The sequence below is a fragment of the Podarcis muralis genome, chromosome 8 (genome assembly GCF_964188315.1).
Source record: "Podarcis muralis chromosome 8, rPodMur119.hap1.1, whole genome shotgun sequence".
Lineage (NCBI taxonomy): Eukaryota > Metazoa > Chordata > Lepidosauria > Squamata > Lacertidae > Podarcis > Podarcis muralis.
The window spans coordinates 78,879,716-78,901,699 of record NC_135662.1 but is presented as its reverse complement, the minus strand read 5'-3'; the positions used below and the strand labels follow the sequence as shown (position 1 = coordinate 78,901,699).

General features: G+C 43.0%; 1 protein-coding gene across 12 annotated transcripts in view; it reads right to left on the bottom strand.

Moving 5' to 3' along the window:
- Positions 1 to 21,984, bottom strand: part of LOC114601005 (catenin delta-2) — a 252,358-nt gene that overhangs the window by 124,971 nt on the left and 105,403 nt on the right. For all 12 annotated transcript variants that reach the window (XR_013394043.1, XM_077933366.1, XM_077933370.1 and 9 more), the window contains one exon: positions 8,322 to 8,454. Coding sequence is in view for 11 of the 12 variants with exons in the window: in XM_077933366.1 (XP_077789492.1) it covers positions 8,322 to 8,454 (133 nt within the window). In the remaining variant the exon portion in view is untranslated. The remainder of the gene's footprint in view (positions 1 to 8,321; positions 8,455 to 21,984) is intronic.

Here is a 21,984-nt window from a genome sequence, read left to right as displayed (position 1 = left end):
ATGAGGAATTACACTCCAGGCTCTTGGAAGCGTTGCTAAATGGTATGCTCAAGGTGCCTTGTTTCAAGCTGAGGTCCACAAATAATGGCTTTTCCTTGGAAAAATATTGGCAAATGATGCAGATTAATGCTCTCCGATGTTATAAATATAGTGAATAATTCTAGTGGAATTGCAAGTGCTATTTTGAATTTGAGAATGCATTGGAAAATGCGGCTGGAGTTGTTGATAAAGTATACATCTAATGCAACTATTGAAGTAGTCCCCTTTGTGTAAGGATTTCTGATTGCATAACAGAACTACCCCTCCCTCTCTTTGTGCCCCCCATTTGCTCCATTGGGTTGGGGGGAAATCCAGAACAGAGGGGTTCTGTTGCTCAGCCAAGAGTCCTTGCACTTGCAGAATGATTTTGTTGGGTATCTCCCATAATACATGTGCAATTCATACACAGTTGTACCTTGGAAGTTGAATGGAATCCATTCCGGAACTCCGTTTGACTTCCAAAACCAAATTGCGGCTTCTGATTGGCTGCAGGAAGCTCCTGCAGCCAATCAGAAGCTGTGGAAGCTCCGTCGGACATTCAGGTTCCAAAAGAACATTTGCAACCGGAACAATCACTTCCGGGTTTGTGGCGTTTGGGAGCCAAAACGTCTGAGTTCCAGGGCATTCGAGATCCAAGGTACGACTGTAATCCCCACTCTGTTCAAGTCAGTTTCAAGATCTAATTTATTTTAACCGCTATGAATTGCAAAATTGGTTCTTCCATACCTTTAGAATTCAAATCACACCAGCTAATATAATTCTGGAATAGAGCTACAGCAAATTATCTACACACAAAGAACTAATCTTGCAAAACTGTTATTGATTACAACCAGTGTCTGATCTGGCAGTTGCTAGGTCTGCAAAGAGCTGAGAGAAGAACCTCACCAGAAAAAACAAGGAGTTTTGGTTCTCGTGATGTAAAAGCTGTTTTGGCATGATGTACAGGCGAGGTAAACAGGAGAAATCACAAGTGATTTGCTCTTTCTGTAGGGTGGTGAAGAATGCACAATTTCAAATTCAGATAAGATTGCGAAGCACAGCTAACAGGAACTGCACATCAATAGAGAATGATAAATAAACATTTATTTAACTCTAGTTTTAAGTCTTCCACAAAAAGCAACCCTCCAGGTTGGTATCGTTATCTGGATTGTAAACCTACTTTGGGAAATGTTATGTCAGGAAGGGGGTGGGAGAGAGAATGGCGTGGTTCATATGACATGGTAAACCAAACTATGGCTTAATGGATTGTGAGAATATTCAATTCCCAGTGAGTCATTCACAACAGCTTTGCTCCTGAAAAGTCTCTTTGTTATTTGCCGAGCTGAGGTTTGGCTTAACATGTTGTTTGAACCTGGCTCATGGCTAAGCTCTCCTCACCAGGACTTTATTTGGTGATAGAACTCACCAGTATAGAGTATTGGCACCTCTCTCGTGTCTCTCTTCGCTGCCCTTGACAGCCATTTTGTGCTGGCACCCATGACGTTTTATCAATATATAAGTAGTAAAAAGGTAAAGGTACCCCTGCCCGTACGGGCCAGTCTTGACAGACTCTAGGGTTGTGCGCCCATCTCACTCAAGAGGCCGGGGGCCAGCGCTGTCCGCAGACACTTCCGGGTCACGTGGCCAGCGTGACATCGCTGCTCTGGTGAGCCAGAGCCGCACACGGAAATGCCGTTTACCTTCCCGCTAGTAAGTGGCCCCTATTTATCTACTTGCAACCCGGGGTGCTTTCGAACTGCTAGGTTGGCAGGCGCTGGGACCGAACAACGGGAGCGCACCCCGCCACGGGGATTCGAACCGCCAACCTTTCGATCGGCAAGCCCTAGGCGCTGAGGCTTTTACCCACAGCGCCACCCACGTCCCTAATATAAGTAGTAGCACCTGATTATTTATTTATTTATTTATTTAGCAACAAAACACTGCTCCTTGATAATCTCAAGATGTGATCAAAATTTGCTCCTATCCAGGGGCCTGTATATTTGTGCAGTCTTGGTACCCCACAGTTTTGCTTCCCAAGATGTGCAACTGAAGTCCAAGAGAGACAGAAGTCTAAGACAAAAATATGGCTTAAGAGTTTGAATAGTGTGCTTTCATAAAACAAGCATAGCTAATTTCTCTACAAGAATCTCATAAAAAACAATGGCAAAAAGAAGGTATATGTCAGCCTCAAGAGGCTCCGAGATGACAGCAAAATCCTGGAAGTTAAAACATTTTTTCAATTAAAAGAAAGGAGGGGGGGGGGAAATCAACAGAAATAATAATGATTATAATTAAAAATAAGCATGCTCCATGGGCTGACTTTTTAGGACAGTCATTCTGGGGGGATATAAAACAAATGATCTGGAGAATGGGAACCCTGCAAAATCAGCAAATCTTGTAATGAGATTGTTTAACGTTGCAATCGTAACAGAGCATTCAAAGGAACGAATAGTCTCATTCATAAATAAACAAAGAAAATCTGAAGATCGCCAACTTTTATAGATTGTTGTAGGTGGGCAAGTTATAGGAATACACGTTTTGTTTACACATTGGGCTACAATCATTTCGTTTTTATTACCAAAGACTCGATCTTGCTTATTCCAAGATTTAAGAAGCAGTGATGGAGAAGTGTCGCACGTAAACTCCTTAGTCAAGTTAGATGGACGAAGGAGGGGAAATCTGTTGCCATGACGATATGGACAATAGCCATGCAACTGACAGGGCAAGGAAACTTGACTGCTCCTGCAAGGTCCCTGGAAGCTCTAATGCTGGCCCTTCCTTTGAAGGAAAGGCCTCAGTGGGACCCTCATTGGGTTGACAAGGAGGCAAAGGCATTCCCTTCCTCTTCCTCAAACAGGAACATCATACACACTGTACCTTTAAAGCACATTTGAATCACCCCCCCCAATGAATTCTGGTAGCTATAGTTTATCCTTTACAGGATTACAATTTGCAACAACCTTTAAATAACAAGTACCCCAAATTCTTCAATGGGAAAAATGTTCTTTGCATTTGCCCTAAAGGTATATATGCAGCCTGCACTTCTGATGAGCTGAACCCACTAAAGAAAAGTCTCCATATCGCCAGAAAAAGATGTTCAAGGAAGGTGGCTTTTGTATATATCATGAAACAACTGTTCTCTTTCATACACAACACAGCTTGGGAACCAGACATTTGCCAGAAATCTGCGCTCAAATTTGATGGTTTTTCATGGAAATCCAAAACTGCAATCCATCTCCAAAATATAGCTAAAACTCATTTTAAAACAATGACTCATTTTAAACACAACATCCCTTCCTAGTTTTACTTGAATCTCTATAGAAGGTCTGAAGAAATCACCGCAAACTTATTTTTCCTATCTGCATGCAAGTATGAAACATGGGGGTTGAGATATATCTTGCAGACCCTTCATTGCTAGTGGGCCATGTTTGGCTTTGAGGGCTACAAATTGTGCCAACCTACTAGAGTAAAACTAGCAGAGGCTATATTTTTAACAGAAAATGGGTAGAGGGAAATGTTTCCAGTTTCCATCATGCATTCGCTTGATTTTAATGATATTGCTTGCATTTATATTGTACAGTGGTGCCCCGCAAGACGAATGCCTCGCAAGACGAAAAACTCGCTAGACAAAAGGGTTTTCCGTTTTTTGAGTCGTTCCACAAGGCGAATTTCCCTATGGGCTTGCTTCGCAAGACAAAACATCTTGCGAGTTCTTGCGAGTTTGTTTCCTTTTTCTTAAAGCCACTAAGCCGCTAAGCCGTTAATAGCCGCTAAGCCGCTAAACCGTTAATAGCCGCTAAGCCGCTAATAGCCGCTAAGCTGCTAATAGCCATGCTTCGCAAGACGAAAAAACCGCAAGACGAAGAGACTCGCGGAACTGATTAATTTCGTCTTGCGAGGCACCACTGTACATGGCTTACAGATTTTAAAAATATTAAGTAGTTTTATAATGAAATAACATGACATGACAACCAAAAAAACATGAAGTGAATGAAACCACTACTGTCACTTAGAGAGGTGTCTGTTAAGGATGTAAGGAAGCCATAGAAATGGGATGAAGAGTTCACTGGCTACTGGACCCTTATTTCACATCCTTACCCAAACTGCTGCTATTGTGGCTTTCAAAGGTGAAATTAATTTTCTGGTATACAGGAAGCCAAAACCTTATGTGACTTGCTGTATCATTGCTACCAATGACAGGCTGCCATTTTCTTTCAGAGCAAAATGATATTGGCATGTGAAAACTGAACAATTCAATTCTTTTGTTGGGTGACCTCATACAAAAGACTTACGTGTCTTTAAAATCACAAGGAATTGCTTCAGAAGAATGGACCTTGTTTTTAACAAGAGTGAAAAAAAAGAGTTATGTATTAAGTTTTCTAAAATACATAGTGCCCTTTCCACCACTCCCCATCTCTCCTTGCTTTTCCTTCCTAGTAAGGAATTCTTGAGGCATGACAAGAATTGTTATTAGTTGAAGCAACTTTTCCTGGGCAGCTAACAACCTCCTCAAATAGCCTGTCATTTCACCAAACCAATTCTGTTCGCTTGAAGCCCTTCAGCTGAAAAATCTCTCATCTGTTCCCTTTCAATACTAAACACTGTATACAGGGCTACCATGTTATATAAAAATCAGTTGTTGTTGTTTAGTCGTTTAGTCCGACTCTTCGTGACCCCATGGACCAGAGCATGCTGGGCACTCCTGTCTTCCACTGCCCTCAGTCTTTCCCAACATCAGGGTCTTTTCCAGGGAGTCTTCTCTTCTCATGAGGTGGCCAAAGTATTGGAGCCTCAGCTTCACGATCTGTCCTTCCAGTGAGCGCTCAGGGCTGATTTCCTTAGGAATGGATAGGTTTGATCTTCTTGCAGTCCATGAGACTCTCAAGAGTCTCCTCCAGCACCATAATTCAAAAGCATCCATTCTTCGGCGATCAGCCTTCTTTATGGTCCAGCTCTCACTTCCATACATCACTACTGGGAAAACCATAGCTTTAACTATATGGACCTTTGTCGGCAAGGTGATGTCTCTGCTTTTTAAGATGTTGTCTAGGTTTGTCATTGCTTTTCTCCCAAGAAGCAAGCGTCTTTTAATTTCATGACTACTATCATGGAACCCAAGAAAGTAAAATCTCTCCCTCCCTCCATTTCTTCCCCTTCTATTTGGCAGGAAGTGATAGGACCAGTGGCCATGGTCTTAGTTATTGACTACAGTTTAATTGTGTGTGTGTGTTCAAATAGACACAATATACAAAACTAGGGAAATGATGTGCAGGGCTATTTTTCTAGAAAAAGAGGTGCCAGAACTCACCATGTGAGTTGCGGACATATCCGAAATACTGTAGCCTCAAGTGGTGTCCGGGCGAAAATTGGCTAAATGTGCAGGGAAATCCAGATATACGGCAACCAATGTCAGCAGTGTCGTTTTTGCCAATTTTAAAAAAAGTACTGGCAATATTTAAACATAGCAAAGGGGGAGGGGACCCTGGATCATCCAATGCAGTTGATCCTAATGGTAATCATTTGTTGTTGTTGTTGTTGTTTAGTCGTTTAGTCGTGTCCGACTCTTCGTGACCCCATGGACTAGAGCACACCAGGCACCTCTGTCCTCCACTACCTCCCGCAGTTTGGTCAAACTCATGCTGGTAACCTCGAAAACACTATCCAACCATCTCGTCCTCTGTCGTCCCCTTCTCCTTGTGCCCTCCATCTTTCCCAGCATCAGGGTCTTCTCCAGGGAGTCTTCTCTTCTCATGAGGTGGCCAAAGTACTGGAGCCTCAGCTTCACGATCTGTCCTTCCAGTGAGCACTCAGGGCTGATTTCCTTAAGAATGGATGCGTTTGATCTTCTTGCAGTCCATGGGACTCTCAAGAGTCTTCTCCAGCACCATAATTCAAAAGCATCAATTCTTCGGCGATCAGCCTTCTTTATGGTCCAGCTCTCACTTCCAGCTCTCACTTCATTTAGTTCACTTAAATCATTTAGTTCACTTAAATTATCATTTAGTTCACTTAAATTATTCATGCTTCATTGTAAGAGCTGGAAAGGAAAAATTAAAATCCTTCCAGATGAAATCAACAAAAGCAAACACGAGGGGTGTTTTGTGAGTAAGCTAATGGTTTTTGACACCTAAGGAACCAGCTTGAGGCTCCTGCCCAGGAAACAATCATCATCTCTGCCAAGTGTCCTTTTAATATATTGGGATCCAGGAATCTAACCAGACAGCCAAGAAGTCACCCAAACAGGGGCAATGTATTTCAAGCTAGAGTCTCTTTTCCTTGTGTGTGGGGGGGTGGGGGGTGGGGGAAGATTATGAACACAATTTTACCTAAAAGAGAAACCAGCAATTTACAAATTGTACTGAAGTGCAAAGAGCTCTTACTGCTTGTTATAGTTGCACGTAACAGCTTGAATCATAGGTACTGATTATAGACAAAAAAATGATTTTCTACTTATTTCCCCCTCCAATTGTGATTTCAGAATAGTCATTTGCTGCAAACTGCACTAAGCAACTGAGTGGAGAAAAAGCATTTTAAAAATTAGGAAGTATAGGTCCAGAGGGGCGAAAAAAGGAGCCTGCAACTCATATGTGGGTTCAGCTAGAATGTTAGGATTAAAGTCATTTTAGTGCCATTGAAATTGATTTCCAGTGGGACTAAAGTGGCCCAAAATCAGGGCATTGGGCATCAGAAGCATAGTACAGGTCTCAAAAAATGGCAAAGGGCTCATACATAATGGCGGAAAAGCATGTACAACTGCAGGTTATGGTTACTGAGAAAGATGTTGTATCAGCACATAAAAAACACATTCCACATATATGTTTTACTCAATATATGCAAGAAATGGCTTCACAATTACTGGTTCACTGCAGCCAAAGGAAGGAGGAAGTAAAACTACATTTTCTGACCTTGCAGACACAACTCTAATTGCTATGAAGAATCTTGTTTACGTATAAAAAATTCCAATAAGCAGAGTGGATGGGTCAGCTCATCAAAAGCTAGGATCCTAAGGGACTTTTTGAAGTTAGTTGACAAATTAACAACTTTCCATCTGTATACTTGCTAGTGCTCAAGGGATTCCATTCTAACTCTATGATGTGAAGACTTTAAAAAAATACAATCCTTTTAGTCTTTTCATCATTTGGTCCACATAGGCAAATGGCTCCGTGCCTAAACACACACAACCATCCTAAATTACAGGGATCAAATGGAGGTCCAGAGACATGTTCCTCCTACAATTCTGATGATCACAGCAGATGCACACTGCAATCAGTATGGTCAGGGGCAGAATGCACTTCTATGGAGTCAGCAAGTGATGAAAGTCCTCAAACCATCATTATGAATGAAGCCAGGCAAAAGGCAAAGGTGCACCTTTTAGGAAGCATCTATGCTAAGCAGAAACATTAAATGTTGGCGAAAATGAGGTTGCAACACATTTGACTCTGGTGCAGATCCTTTTTTAAAAAAACAAAACAAAACACCAATTTCTTTCAACAGAGATATGAGAGAGCAGGGCACCAGGCTAACTATAACTTTCAATAGAACTATACTACAATAAGTATCACTGATTCAAATAATTTGGTGTGAATGTGACTTTCCCAGGAGGCGTGGCTTGCTGTAGTCCAACCAATCAAGGAAACATTACTTTAATAACAATACAATACATATATGATCAAGAAATTATTATTACAGTGCTCACCTGCCTCCCCATGCTCTGGAAATAGCTATATGAACAATAGTTCTGAAGTTACCTTTTCCTCTACCTGCCTGTAACTAAAAGCTTTATGTAAGGTGATATCAAAAAAGTTTAAGGTACTTCCACAACAGAGAGAAATCTGAAATTTGGTACACAGCCCAATGACAGAATAAAAAGCCCCCCCAAAAAACTCAGTTCATGAAGTGTGCCTCACAAAAAGGCAACGAAGCAGAAGAAGAAGAGGAGGAGGAGGAGGAGGAGGAGGAGGAGGAGGAAGAGTTTGGATTTGATATCCCACTTTATCACTACCCGAAGGAGTCTCAAAGCGGCTAACATTCTCCTTTCCCTTCCTCCCCCACAACAAACACTCTGTGAGATGAGTGGGGCTGAGAGACTTCAGAGAAGTGTGACTAGCCCAAGGTCACACAGCAGCTGCATGTGGAGGAGCAGGGAATCGAACCTGGTTCACCAGATTACAAGACTACTGCTCTTAACCACTACACCACACTGGCCATAAAGAGAAAGGCAGCTCAGAATTTCAACAGTGGTTCAGCATACATATATTGTACAACACACATACGCACATGTTTTAAAGAACTAATTCTCTTACCTCAGCTTTTATTTTATTGTCTCCAAAGCAGAGGTGCTGTAAGTAGGCAGCAGCATTGGATTGTACTGAGGGGAACTGATGCTGTAACATCTGAATGACTTCTGGAAGTTCCGGGTCTCTCCATCCAAACTCTCTGTGCACAAAGAAACGAGAAGGGATTTAGCACTTGCTCTCATGACGACAGCAGCACCTATACTTGTTCATGCCCATAGTTTTAATGCACCAAGCTGAGGAAATGTATAGGGTTTTTTTTTTGTTGCTATCACTGCCATAATGAAGGTAGACGGTAACCAGTATCATGACTACCCAGAAATTTTAAAAAAACCACTGTGATTAGAGAAAGGTAACTTTGGCTAGATTAGTTTTCTCAAAGTTCTATTATTCTAAAATAATAGAAATGAAATGCACTATAGGAAGCCCTGATAAAGAGTAAGAAAACAAAAAAAACATACAGAAACACAGCCATTATGCACAACCATGCTTTCTCACTGACGATGAACAGAGCCTATCCCAAGTACCAGATCTGGGCTGGGAGTTGGGAGAGAAGCAGTATCAGAGGACGGGCATTACCTAAAGCGCTCCACAGGACTGCAACGAAGAACTTGGGCTCAACTGTGGGATGCCAATTCTCCTTAGTTCAGAGCCTTGAGACTGGCACTATGCCTACAAGCATGCAAAATCCTCATGCTCCTTATCTTAAATTAGATTGGACCAATGCAGTGCTCTTGCAGGAAAATATCCCAGCGTTGAATCAAGTTTGGAAACGCATCCAAGTTACAAATGTGCTCACTGTTTTCTCACATTATCTACCTGGATGCACCATGAGCACTTGGTAAACTTCATGACTTCTTGTGTGCCAACCTATGCTCAATATCCATATTTCTTTATCAGAAACCACAACCAAACACTTCATCCCCACCACCATTTGCTTGTTATTTGTGTTACAACCCCACCCCTCACTACCTCTAGAGAGGAGGAAGGGGACACGGACATGGCACTGAGCCACAACGAAGGATGGAGCAATTGTCAAGAAGCAGCACAAAATCAAAAGTAGGTGAAGCATCTATCAGAACCTGATCTATCACTAACCTCCAGCTGCACCAAGAAGTGAGAGCTGTCAAAATGTGTCTGCTTGAGAAATGGGTTTATGTGCATGGATTTGTGCAAACTCCCAAACTATGAAAACCAGGAAATAAGTTCAGAGAATGATGACTGTCTGGGGAAGAGTTGGACGATTACTGCAACAACTACCGTATTTTTTGCTCTATAAGACTCACTTTTTCCCTCCTAAAAAGTAAGGGGAAATGTGTGTGCGTCTTATGGAGCAAATGCAGGCTGCGCAGGTATCCCAGAAGCCAGAACAGCAAGAGGGATTGCTGCTTTCACTGCACAGCGATCCCTCTTGCTGTTCTGGCTTCTGAGATTCAGAATATTTTTTTTCTTCCTTTCCTCCTCCAAAAACTAGGTGCGTCTTGTGGTCTGGTGCGTCTTATAGAGTGAAAAATACGGTAATTTGAAGATGAGCATGCAAGACCGAAGGTGCTCAGGACAAAGGGGCTGGATCCTGACTTAGTCATTATTAGAACAGAACCCCCTGAAAGCAACTGGACCCAAGTTAGTCAGAACTACCAAATTCTGTTAATTTTAATGAGTCTACTAAGTTTGGACCCAGCACAATATAACTAAACATCTATTTCAACAACCCAAACGGATAAGCATCCTCCAGAATTGCTATAAAGGCTGTTAATTTTTGCTTGCGTGGGATGTTGAATGGGGAGTTTAGAACAAGTATATCAAAGCAAACCTATAGGGTCATATTGAGTGCTGCTGTTCCCTTAGTGCAGCAGACTTCTACAACATAGGGGGTTAGCTTAGATGACCCTTGTGGTCCCTTCCAACTCATTCCCACCCTCTTCCCTTCCAAGCACCTCATAATCTGCTCCAGAAGGTTGGAGGATGCCTCTGAGCAGTTTTTGAGGGCGTGCAGGGAGAGGAGGCGAAGAAGTCCTGTTACATGAACAGAATTCTGCATGCACAGAGTTGGATACAACCCAGAACATTCTATTAGTGCCTTAATTAATGCTTGGCCTCTAGAAAAATGTATATGAACAATATGTATCTCTTTTTTTGAAGAAATCAAAAGTAGCCGGACTGCAGAAAATTCTTAAATCTCCTTTGCAGAAAAGGATGAGATATGTATTTGACCCATATTAAATTTAATCATTTCTCATGTTTTCTATCACAGAGTTATGTTTGCACTTCTGGTTATCTTCCACCAAACATCCACCTCCCAAACTTTGCAAAATATTTATCAACAGCAATCACACATAAAAAAATCATGACTAAATAAAGCTAATGGGGCGTGTGGTTAAAGTTGTGATTACATACAAAACTGCATGATTGCTGCAAGTCTGATGCCTATTTTCCCACTCCTCAGGTACAGAACTTTCCAGAAATCATAGTCAACATTATTCACCACAAGGACTAACTGGCCACTCAGGTTGACGACTGTTCTGTTGTTATATTCTTACCAGAGAAGAAATTTCAGGCCAAGTTTTCAGTCTGAATATTCTTCTTTGATGCAATTACTTAACTTAGATTTCTCCATGGCTATGTACACATTAGCGGCTGAAAACACAGTGAGGTGGTTCTCCTCCACTGAGTTTCAAGTTGTTATACACAGCAGAGAGGCGGTCACCAACTCCTCCAACCCCTTTTCACGATCCTGTCACCTGTGCCTGAGCTGTCATCCACACATGTACAAGGACTTTCTGAAATGTACACACCTCAGCTTAACTGCAAAGTGAATGTAGCTTAAGTTTTCCTTTCGGATTGAAGTTTAGTTTAAGGTAAAGTGCATCAAAAATAGCAGTATTTCTCAAGAAACTACAGGAAAGCTCTGCATCATCGATTGAAAAGTCAGCAGCGAGAGTGCACTGGAGCCAGAGTAAATGGGCATGCGTACACAGCCTGTGTCTCTACTAAACAGTGATTTTAACAGCTGACAGGTTTTGCGTTTCAATACGAGTTTAGTCAAAATGAACTGACAACTTGCGAACTCCTACTGCATGAGTAACTCATACATCTGCATCTCTTCAAATAGAGGAAATGAAGTGGCAGTTTCAATCATGAATGTTTAATTAAAACTGAGTAGTAGAACCGCTGTTACATACACATACACAGCCATCTTTATTTTCCATTCTGTTTTATTTTAAAGCAACACCTACAATTTAATTTTGTTGTCTTTCCTCACACTGGTTTGTTTTAGCCTCAGAACAACCCAGTGCGGAAGGTTAGCCACGGAGGACTCAAACTGGCAATGTAATATCTGAAAATAACATACTGATGCACGTTCATGGTTAACTGGATTCCTCGCTTTAAACCCCAATAATCTAGTCATTTCACCATGCTAGTGAGCTCTTCCTGTCAACATGTTGCTAGAATCCAACCCAGAATTTACAAAAATTGGTCCAGTGGCAGTTTAATGTATCTTTTGACAGGCTTAAAGTACTTGGTAAATTTGCTACAGAAGCTTGGCACTTAAAACTATTTTTAAAAATGTGGTTGGTGGGCTGGTGGAAGGTGGCTATCCCCCCAAAAAAACCCACCCCGGAGAAAGGTGGGGGACCCTCATATATGGGATGGGCTTTGGCATGGTGGAAGACAGGGTTTCTGGAAAATTGGTGGAGGCAACTACTGGTAGATTTCTGTTTATGCTACTGTGCAGTGCTTGGAGTCACAAGACTCTGTTTTCCATTCCAGACATTCCAGGCTGTTGGAAGTCTCACGGAAGACGGGAGACAGATGTGATGTTACTGTTTCCTGTTCCTTTGTTTTTCCAGTTGCTCTCTGCATTTCACAGAGAGAGGATGTATTTTCTGCCTGCGTAGTTAGAAATAAAACTCTTAGCAATGTAGCTCCTATTTCTCGTCCATGCTTTGATACTCTGCTGAATGGGGAACGTGCCTGGAGCCTTATCAAAGGCTCAGGTCATTAATCATCATCGGAGGAGATTCCGAGGACTCGACTGGAGGAGCAGCTCGGTCGTAGCGGAGAATCCGACAACTACCATTAGCAGGAGTCATCAGAAGAGGTTGCCTCTGTCTGATTTTCTGGGGGGACGGGACCTTTCCCTCAGACCCCTATTCCAAAGCCTACCCCATTCAGTAGAGCCCCCGAACCTCCTGGCTATTAGCAGTGAAGGCTGTGAAGTGGTCAAATCAGCTTCTAACAGCTGTGTTAGACATTCCCCCCCCCTTTGATCCAAAACATTTCAAAGAACCTTCATGTAAGTTACATACAATGTGATTTCTGTGTTAGCTGTTTCCGGGTTACTGAGGGAATAAAAGGAAGTCAACAGCAGGAGTACTTGCACAAGAAGTAGTAAAAGGTAAAGGTAAAGGTACCCCTGCCCATACGGGCCAGTCTTGACAGACTCTAGGGTTGTGCGCCCATCTCACTCTATAGGCCGGGGGCCAGCGCTGTCCGCAGACACTTCCGGGTCACGTGGCCAGCGTGACAAGCTGCATCTGGCGAGCCAGCGCAGCACACGGAACGCCGTTTACCTTCCCGCTAGTAAGCGGTCCCTATTTATCTACTTGCACTTAGACGTGCTTTCAAACTGCTAGGTTGGCAGGCGCTGGGACCGAGCGACAGGAGCGCACCCCGCCGCGGGGATTCGAACCGCCGACCTTTCGATCGGCAAGTCCTAGGCGCTGAGGCTTTAACCCACAGCGCCACCCGCGTCCCAACAAGAAGTAGTACAGATAGTCAAATGCACAAATTTCACGTGGAGTCATGAATGCAAGCCAAAGCTTTCCAAATGCATAGGACGTCTCTTTGTTTTGAATTTTTAAAGAAGACCTGTAGTATGCATTTCCTCTGTGCTGTTATAAGAAGAATTTCATAGCAAATGCTTATGCTTGCAATAAATCCGTTTTTTATTCTAAAACATCAAAGCAGGTAAGAAACTGGTATGTGATTGCCGTTTTATAAGCAGATGCTCTGCAAAATTGTTAAAATTTGTTTTTAGCCGTTGCTAAATTTGCAGCTAAATGGCTTGATAAATATGTTGAATTAAGCTACTCTAATGACTCCTCCATACCCTAGGCGTACAAGATTCTTATAAAAAATTTTTAAAAAAATGTTTTAAAATAAGATGGTGAGCATGAGCTAATGAGACTTAAGGGAATATTTCTTTGGAAAACGACTATTTTCAAGTACTGCAAATATTGATTGCAATGGACTATTCTGGCTTGAATCCAGTGTTTGCATGAGCAGACACCATTTGCTCAGCTACGCTTTCCCACCTCTCCAGCCCACTAAAAAACCTCTCTCAGAGGGTGGAAGACTATCAGGAAAGGCCTGGGATATGATATGGGGGCTGTAGCAGGAAAGGAGAACTGGAGAAGGCTGGGTGGAGGCAGTTTGCCTCTCAGTCATTTCCTGAAGTTTGCCTCTCAGTCATTTCCTGAAGGTCCTGAAGTGTTTGGAGAGCATTTGTGTATATGTGTATGTGTGTGTTTTCAATTGGGAGGAGAAGTCTTGCAAATATCCGGTTTCTGGTCATACAAATTCTGGATCAAAGGCTCTGTTTAAACACAACACGCTTAACTTAATTTTGTTAAAGATCTAACAGAGGCAGAATTCTGTTGAATTATTGCTCAGTCCAGCATCAATTTTTCACATTTACCTTCCATTTACCTTCCTGCCAGAGCGGTACCCGCCGAAGCGGTACCCATTTATCTACTTGCACTTTGACGTGCTTTCGAACTGCTAGGTTGGCAGGAGGTGAAGGAGAGACTCACAAATTAAAAGGTATCATGGTAACTAGTTGTGTTTTGCGTAGGGCTTCCGTGTCGCAGAGCCCTAAAATGGCCAGCCATCTGAATGTTTTTTGACACCCAGTGCAGGATTTACGTATAAGCTAAACAAGCTTGTAGCTTAGGGCCCCACTCTCTTGGGGGCCCCAAAAAATTAAAGGGGGAAAAACCCGGACGTACATTTCCAAAATATAAGATAAAAAACAAATAAAATAAAACCTACATCCAGCAACTGTGTTTTGTGTTGTGTAGGCTCCTATCATGTAAGTAATGGGCTCCACCTGCTATATAAAGGGCCCCATTACCTTCAGTAGCTTAGGGCCTCATCAAACCTAAATCTGGCCCTGCAGCTACCATACAGATGCTAGCATCGCTGACACCAATCCAGCGCATCCACAAAGCGCTGACCTGACTACACCCCTGCCCAGCCCAATCCACGGCTCTGTCCCTGCCCCGTTCACTGGCCACTGCAGCATCACAAGCGTTAAAATATTACAAAGCCAAATGTTATCTCATTTGTTAGATGCCCACCACTGAAAAGTTGTGAGGCGTCTTACAATTCAAAATGTATGAAAGACGAAAGACACGGAACTCTAAATTAATCACAGTCTAATTCTGAGAGACAGAAGCAGGCCTCAGTGCTGCAACGTAACACCATAAACTTGAGCAAGATTCAGATGCTACTATGAACACACATGATGACACGGAGATAATTGGGAACGAGTACTTAAAACTCCTGTTACTAGGCTATCCTTTTGATGCTAATTCTTATGATGTATTTGAGTTTCAGGATGAGTGTTTTTACAATCATCATGACAGAAGGTATCAACCATGCTCTCCAGCTCATGGAAGTATAAAGGTAAAGGCACCCCTGCCCGTACGGGCCAGTCTTGACAGACTCTAGGGTTGTGCGCCCATCTCACTCAAGAGGCTGGGGGCCAGCGCTGTCTGGAGACACTTCCGGGTCACGTGGCCAGCGTGACATCGCTGCTCTGGCGAGCCAGAGCCGCACACGGAAATGCCGTTTACCTTCCCGCTAGTAAGCGGTCCCTATTTATCTACTTGCACCCGGGGGTGCTTTCGAACTGCTAGGTTGGCAGGAGCTGGGACCGAGCAACGGGAGCGCACCCCGCCACGGGGATTCGAACCGCCGACCTTTCGATCGGCAAGCCCTAGGCGCTGAGGCTTTTACCCACAGCGCCACCCGCGTCCCAACATGGAAGTATACTTTGATCTAATCTTCTTCACTGGATTCAACCCAATGATTCTTTCTTTCTTTCTTTCTTTCTTTCTTTCTTTCTTTCTTTCTTTTTTTTTTTGCAAATAACCAACATTTAGACATTTAGCCAATTTCTGCAGTATTCCATGTATGCCTGGGAAATTCCAGACATGTGGCAACCCTACAATATAGCTTAGTAGGGGAGCATATGATTTGCACCCAGTTAAAAAGTGACTTTGTAGCTGATGATGTGGAAGACTTCTGCCTCAGACCCTGAGGATCCACTCTCAGAGTAAACAGAACTTAGCTAGATTGACAGAGTAGTCTGATTCAATATTAGGCAGCTTACTATGTTACACTGATTGTATAATGTATTTACATGTATTCATGCCTCATTCTTCAACCCTGAAGGGTTTCCAGAGCGCCGCACAGTGAATTTGAAACAAGTAATCATCAACATTGAAACTTCAGTGCATTGAATATGGTAAAAGTCAAGTAAGAAGTATACATACATATATAATTTTATTGATATGCGGCCTTTCCATAGTTCAAACCATGCTCAAGGCGGCTTAGGACATGACAAAAATACACAACTACAACAACAAAAGTAGCCATAAATAAAACATTAAAAAAAAACAATTTCCACAAAAATCATAATTAAGATCTACAATAAAGATACAAAAAATAATGCCTATAACATCAACAACCCCCAGCTAAACAATACCCCAAAGTACATGAATAGCACTCCAGATTCAACATAAGACTAAGTGAAATACAGCTAAAGCCAAATCTCTCTCTTTATTTCTTTCTTTTGCCAAGGAAACATTCTCACTGGAGCAACAGCAGCCATCTACCATATGCCTAGAAACTGAGAAGAAGAATTTGCTCATTTCCCTGCAACTCTCCCCTTTCTGAGTCAAGTGTTATGCACCAAAATGAGAGAAGACACTTGACGGTCAAAAGTGAGAAAATCAGTAAAGTTATGTTTGACGTTCTGCCCCAACTCTTTCCACGGAACGCTGATCTTGGTAGGGAACTGTTTAAGGAAGGATAACACACCCAGCATGCCTCATTGTCGGCAAAGGCGAATTACTTTAACAGCATGTTTTCGTAAGTGCCACTGAAGCCGTTCTGTTAGCAGCACACCTGTGAATACTAGACAGCCCAAGTGTTGACTGAGTGCGCAGCTCAACTATATGTGTACACAGATTGTATATTCATTGAATGTAACCACATGTGGACTTCCCTGTAGTTGGGTGGTCATTGACCATATTGACACAAGTGGCCAACCTGCAACGTGGTAACAGAGCTCTAACTGCTAGCCAAGATAAGAAGATTCCTTCCTTACTGCCTGCTCTTAAACTAACTTGCTATCTGCTCTAGATTCAAACTATACCTAGACACTGGGTGGGGGCTGTTGGAGGGCTGTGGTGTGCACTGACTTGACAATAATAACTTCAGAGTGACACCATTGGTATGGACTAAGACCGCAATACTGCAGCACTGTAGCAACTGGAGTGAATATTCCCAATGAAATTGAAATATGATTAGCAGGTAAAGCATGCAACCTCCCTTTCGTATTTTGGCAGGTGAGTGCACAATGTTTGAAAGAAAGATTAAAACACGAATAAAAACGTGAAAAGTCCCCCCTCCCCAGCAGAATTACCAGCAATTTGTTGGTCGCCTGCAGTGCTGTGGGAGAAGCATTTATCTTCATTTGCATAGCATTCTGCCGTTAACTGCTTCAGAGAGGAACTGCTATAAACGAGCATGTGCGTGTCAATTAAGAGAACACGGGCATTTTAAAGAGCGTATGTCTCACCATTTGGCATCCTGAGGATACTTTCCCAACACCAGTTTTACGCTGAAGCTGTGAGGGCAGTTATGACAAAGGTCCCTTATTTTCAATTCTTGCAAGGGTTAATTTTCAATGTGTTAGTTTCTAGGGCTAATTTACGTTATTAGAGCAGAAGATTCACATCTGATCAAGCAGTTGGCCTACAGAAACACAGACACCAACATCTACCCCTTTCCGGGCAATACTGCCTGCAAGCAGCTTTGGAGAGAAGATTTATGTAGGAACCATATGTTGAAAAATGACACCAAACATTTATCATAAAAAGAAAAATGCTTCTAAGTCTGCTGTGACGAATATATTTTTTATGATTTTTTTTTAAACTTGCTTTTTTGTTATTTTGCTTTGTTGTTAACGTGGTTTTCGCTAAGATTTATATTTTCATAAGTTTAATTGTATCACAGAGAAGCAGAACAAAAATAGGAATGCAGGGCAAAAGTATCAAAACAATTACAGTCACACCTCAGGTTACGAATGCTGCAGTTCGCACGTTTTCGGGTTGCGGACTGCGCCTAACCCGGAAGTAGTGGAACGGGTTATTTCTGGCTTTCGGCGCTTGCGCATGCGCAGAAAAACAAAATGATGTCACACGCATACGCAGAAGCACCGGAACACATCATGCGCATGCACAGCCCTTCAGGCTGCGGATTGAGAATGTGCCTCCCGAACAGATCATGTTCGCAATCCAAGGTATGACTGTATTGAAAAGCTTTCCAAACCACAGTTCTCGCAGCTGCTTGTTTATCTAGCTTGTTCTTAAAGCATTAAAGCGATTTCTTCCAATTGGCATAGCCTTTGGAAAAAGGAAAAGGAAAAAAAGAAAGAAGGGAAATTAAAAAGATGCTAACCCACCCATGAATGCTGCCAAAGTAGAAGTGGGTCGCACAAGTTTGCTTGTATTAAGAATGCAAGAAGAGTCCTGGTGGATCAGATCATAAAGCTAATTTAAGTCAGCTGGATATTTCTGGGAAGGCATAAAAGCAACACCCTTCATCTTTTACCCTTGACTACCTGACATTCACAGGTATACATGGAGGCTCTGATTACTAGAGCCACCACTGCTCTCTGTCCGGTGGAAGGGAAATACAGTTGCACCTTGGTTTTCGAACAGCTTAGTTCCTGAACGTTTTGGCTCCCGAACATTGCAAACCAGTAAGTGACTGTTCCGGTTTGTGAACTATTTTTGGAAGCCTGCAGGACTTCTGCAGCTTCCGATTGGCTGCAAGAGCTTCCTGCAGCCAACCAGAAGCAGTGCTTTGGTATCCGAACGTTCTGGAAGTTGAACGGACTTCTGGAACATATTCCGTTCGACTTCCAAGGTACAACTGTACTGGAATGATTACAACTTGCACCCCGCCACACAGTTAACCTATGTGCTGTTTGGTCAGTCCTTAGAGCCGTGGAATAACTCTGCATTTATTATTTCTAATTCTTAAACCACTTTGCATCAAGGGGCTTCGTCAGGGAGTAGCAAAAAGGACGGCTTTGCCATTCTTGCTAGGCATAAGTAGAGACTTAAACTGCTATAGCCAATTCATCAAATTAGACTGAAAGCAATTGGCACAGAGTAAGCACGAGACGCAGCATAATGATTAATAGAGTCTGAATCAGGCTTTGTTTTCAGAGCAGTTCCTTGTCCTTCTTTTTATAATAATAATAATAATTCTAATTTAGACTGCAAAGTGTGGGCCATTTAATTCCCAGTGGAAAATGAGGCTAGACTTAACGCCTCACAGAATGCAGGATCAATGTTTGAAATCCATGCTTCCGCTCTTTAATCTGCTTCATCAAAATAAGACTCGTGAAATATTATGCAGCCATGAAAACATTAACGAAATATAAGCAGTTAAATGGCTGTTTTCTCTGCCTTAAGCTAAATCTTTCTATTTTTATGTACATACCCCGCATCTTAGTAACCTAAACATGGCTATTTGAACATGCATATGGGATATGGTCTATCTATCCGCAAACTGGAACAGACACTGATGATGTACCAACACTAACATACTAAATCATTTTTATTTTCTCTCCCTGCAAGAGTTTGTTGCGATGCATATTGCAGATTTAAAAATGCTTTGAAATACACCGTTCTCCTAAGAGCTTCTTTTTCAAGTCTCAAAATAGGGTGGGAGAGAAGCTTGGCTGGGGACTATCCTGCAGGAGCTGGCAGAGAGGACAGCTTGCTGAAGAGAAACAGCCAGAGCTAAATTCTCTGCAGTTTGTGGCGGTTGGTGATAAAGCATCCTTTGCGCCTTTCTGCTTAAAGATTCTTTGCCTTGTTGCCTTGGGGGACTGGTAGAGACATCACCGTGCCAACAAAGGTCCATATAGTAAAAGCTATGGTTTTCCCAGTAGTGATGTATGGAAGTGAGAGCTGGACCATAAAGAAGGCTGATCGCCAAAGAATTGATGCTTCTGAATTATGGTGCTGGAGGAGACTCTTGAGAGTCCCATGGACTGCAAGAAGATCAAACCAATCCATTCTTAAGGAAATCAGCCCTGAGTGCTCACTGGAAGGGCAGATCTTGAAGGTGAGGCGCCAATACTTTGGCCACCTCACGAGAAGAGAAGACTCCCTGGAAAAGACCCTGATGTTGGGAAAGATGGAGGGCACAAGGAGAAGGGGACGACAGAGGACGAGAGGACGAGTGTTCTCGAAGCTACAAACATGAGTTTGACCAAACTGCGGGATGCAGTGGAAGACAGGAGTGCCTGGTGTGCTCTGGTCCATGGGGTCACGAAGAGTCGGACACGACTAAACGACTAAACAACAACAACAACAACAACAACAAGGCAGGAAGGAGCTCAAAAGCCTTAGGCAAAAGAAAGGACCATATCTTGCTTTGTCCACATAAAGGACACTCTCGCATCTTCACGGGATCTCAGTCTCATCCAGTGACCTCTTAGGTCATAAAAGGATGGGGAGCAATTCTACAGCAACAGGAGTCAGTCTCTTTGATTTATAGCCAAAGGAGGGAAGCAGAAGGTCACAACTTTTGTGGGTAAGGTGAGATGTTTATGCACTCACTCTGTTGTGATTTTGGTTTCGTATTTATGACCTCTATGCACACTGACAACAAGTTCATAGTACAGTGGTACCTTGGTACTCGAATGGCTTGGCTCCTGAACAAATCGGCTCCCAAACGCCGCATAGTGTTCTGGTTTGTGAACATTTTTCGGAAGGCGAACATCCAACACGGCTTCCGCAGCTTTCGCTTGAGTGCAGGAAGCTACTGCAGCCAATCAGAAGCTGCGTCTTGGTTTTCGAATCGTTTCAGGAGTCGACGGACTCCTGGAATGGATTAATTTCGAGAACCAAGCTACCACTGTATTTTACATTTCCACTCACAGAAGCTGACCCTGAATAACTGATGAACAGCAATGTTAAGCACACAAAATGGTGAGAAGTCACAGAAATATGACCAGTTACAATTTCTCTGTAACAATCACTACATACATCTTCTTACCCCTAAATAAACAGAGACTCCTAAAATCCTAAGTGCTCCCACTTGAATCAGATTCACTCTTATTCTGGTTATCTATTGTTTTCCAGGGGTGATCTTCCACTGAGCCAATTTTGTGGGGGGAAAGAGCCTAGAATGCTAGGTTAGCTTTGGGAAAAGAAAATTCTTTGGAGATTGAAAGGAGGGAAGAGGTCGGTGCAATGCATTTATCATGCATGTAAACAATTCTGAGGGGGTATGGGGTGTTAAGGGAGGGGTAGAACCTCTGGTGGGGAACATGTTGTGCTCCTTCTGGGGTAGTTTGTCCATCTTTGATCCCCCACCCTGCACTCAGCTCTCACCTATGGCTCCTAGAAGCTGTCAGCATGTGACAGTGGCCACACCTTGGGAATGGCTTTGACTGGTTGTCTAAACCAGATGAGGGTAGCCAATGGGTCTCAAACCCTCGAGTTAGAGAGTTCCTTAGCATGCAAAGAAAGGTTCCAGCCAACTGAGCAGACTAGACAAATATTGGGTCCCATGACCAAGAAAGCGGTCTTGTTGTAGAGGGAAGTGAGGGGCAGATGGGGCTCGTCAACCTGGAATGATTGCCCATCTCGGAGAAGGAAAACTCTGATCCTAAACCTCTGCTGCCTTGCAGGATACCTTCAGGAATAAGCCCTAAACAAATCTAGAGTGCAGTCTTCTCAGGTGGTTGGATGGGACGTTGTACACCTCCTTATAGAAACTTCTGCAGCCAAGCTTGCAGCCAAATATATTGTTCTGCTTTCCTCTAGACCAGGGGCCGGCAAACTTTTTCAGCAGGGGGCTGGTCCACTGTCCCTCAGACCTTGTGGGGGGCTGGACTATATTTTGGGGGGGGGGGAAATAAATGAATGAATTCCTATGCCCCACAAATAACCCAGAGATGCATTTTAAATAAAAGCAAACATCCTACTCATGTAAGAACATGCTGATTCCTGGACCGTCTGCAGGCAGGATTTAGAAGGCGATTGGGCTGGATCCAGCCCCTGAGCCTTAGTTTGCCTACCCATGCTCTGGACCACATCAGTGAGACTGAGTCCTGTCGTCTGGGCAGCCCAGGACCTCCATGCACACTGCCCAGACTTGCGCCCCGGGGAGATCACTTTGGTGGTGCTAAAGCAGCTGTTTTGACTTCACTCCATTGTCTCTCAAGACAGATGAACGTCAACAAAAACAATTCTGAATGCCATTTATAGCATGGCATAAAACAGAGCATTAAAACCCCATGTATTCCTCCACAGTTTCTCTGATCTGGACAGGACAACCTATTCTATGTACC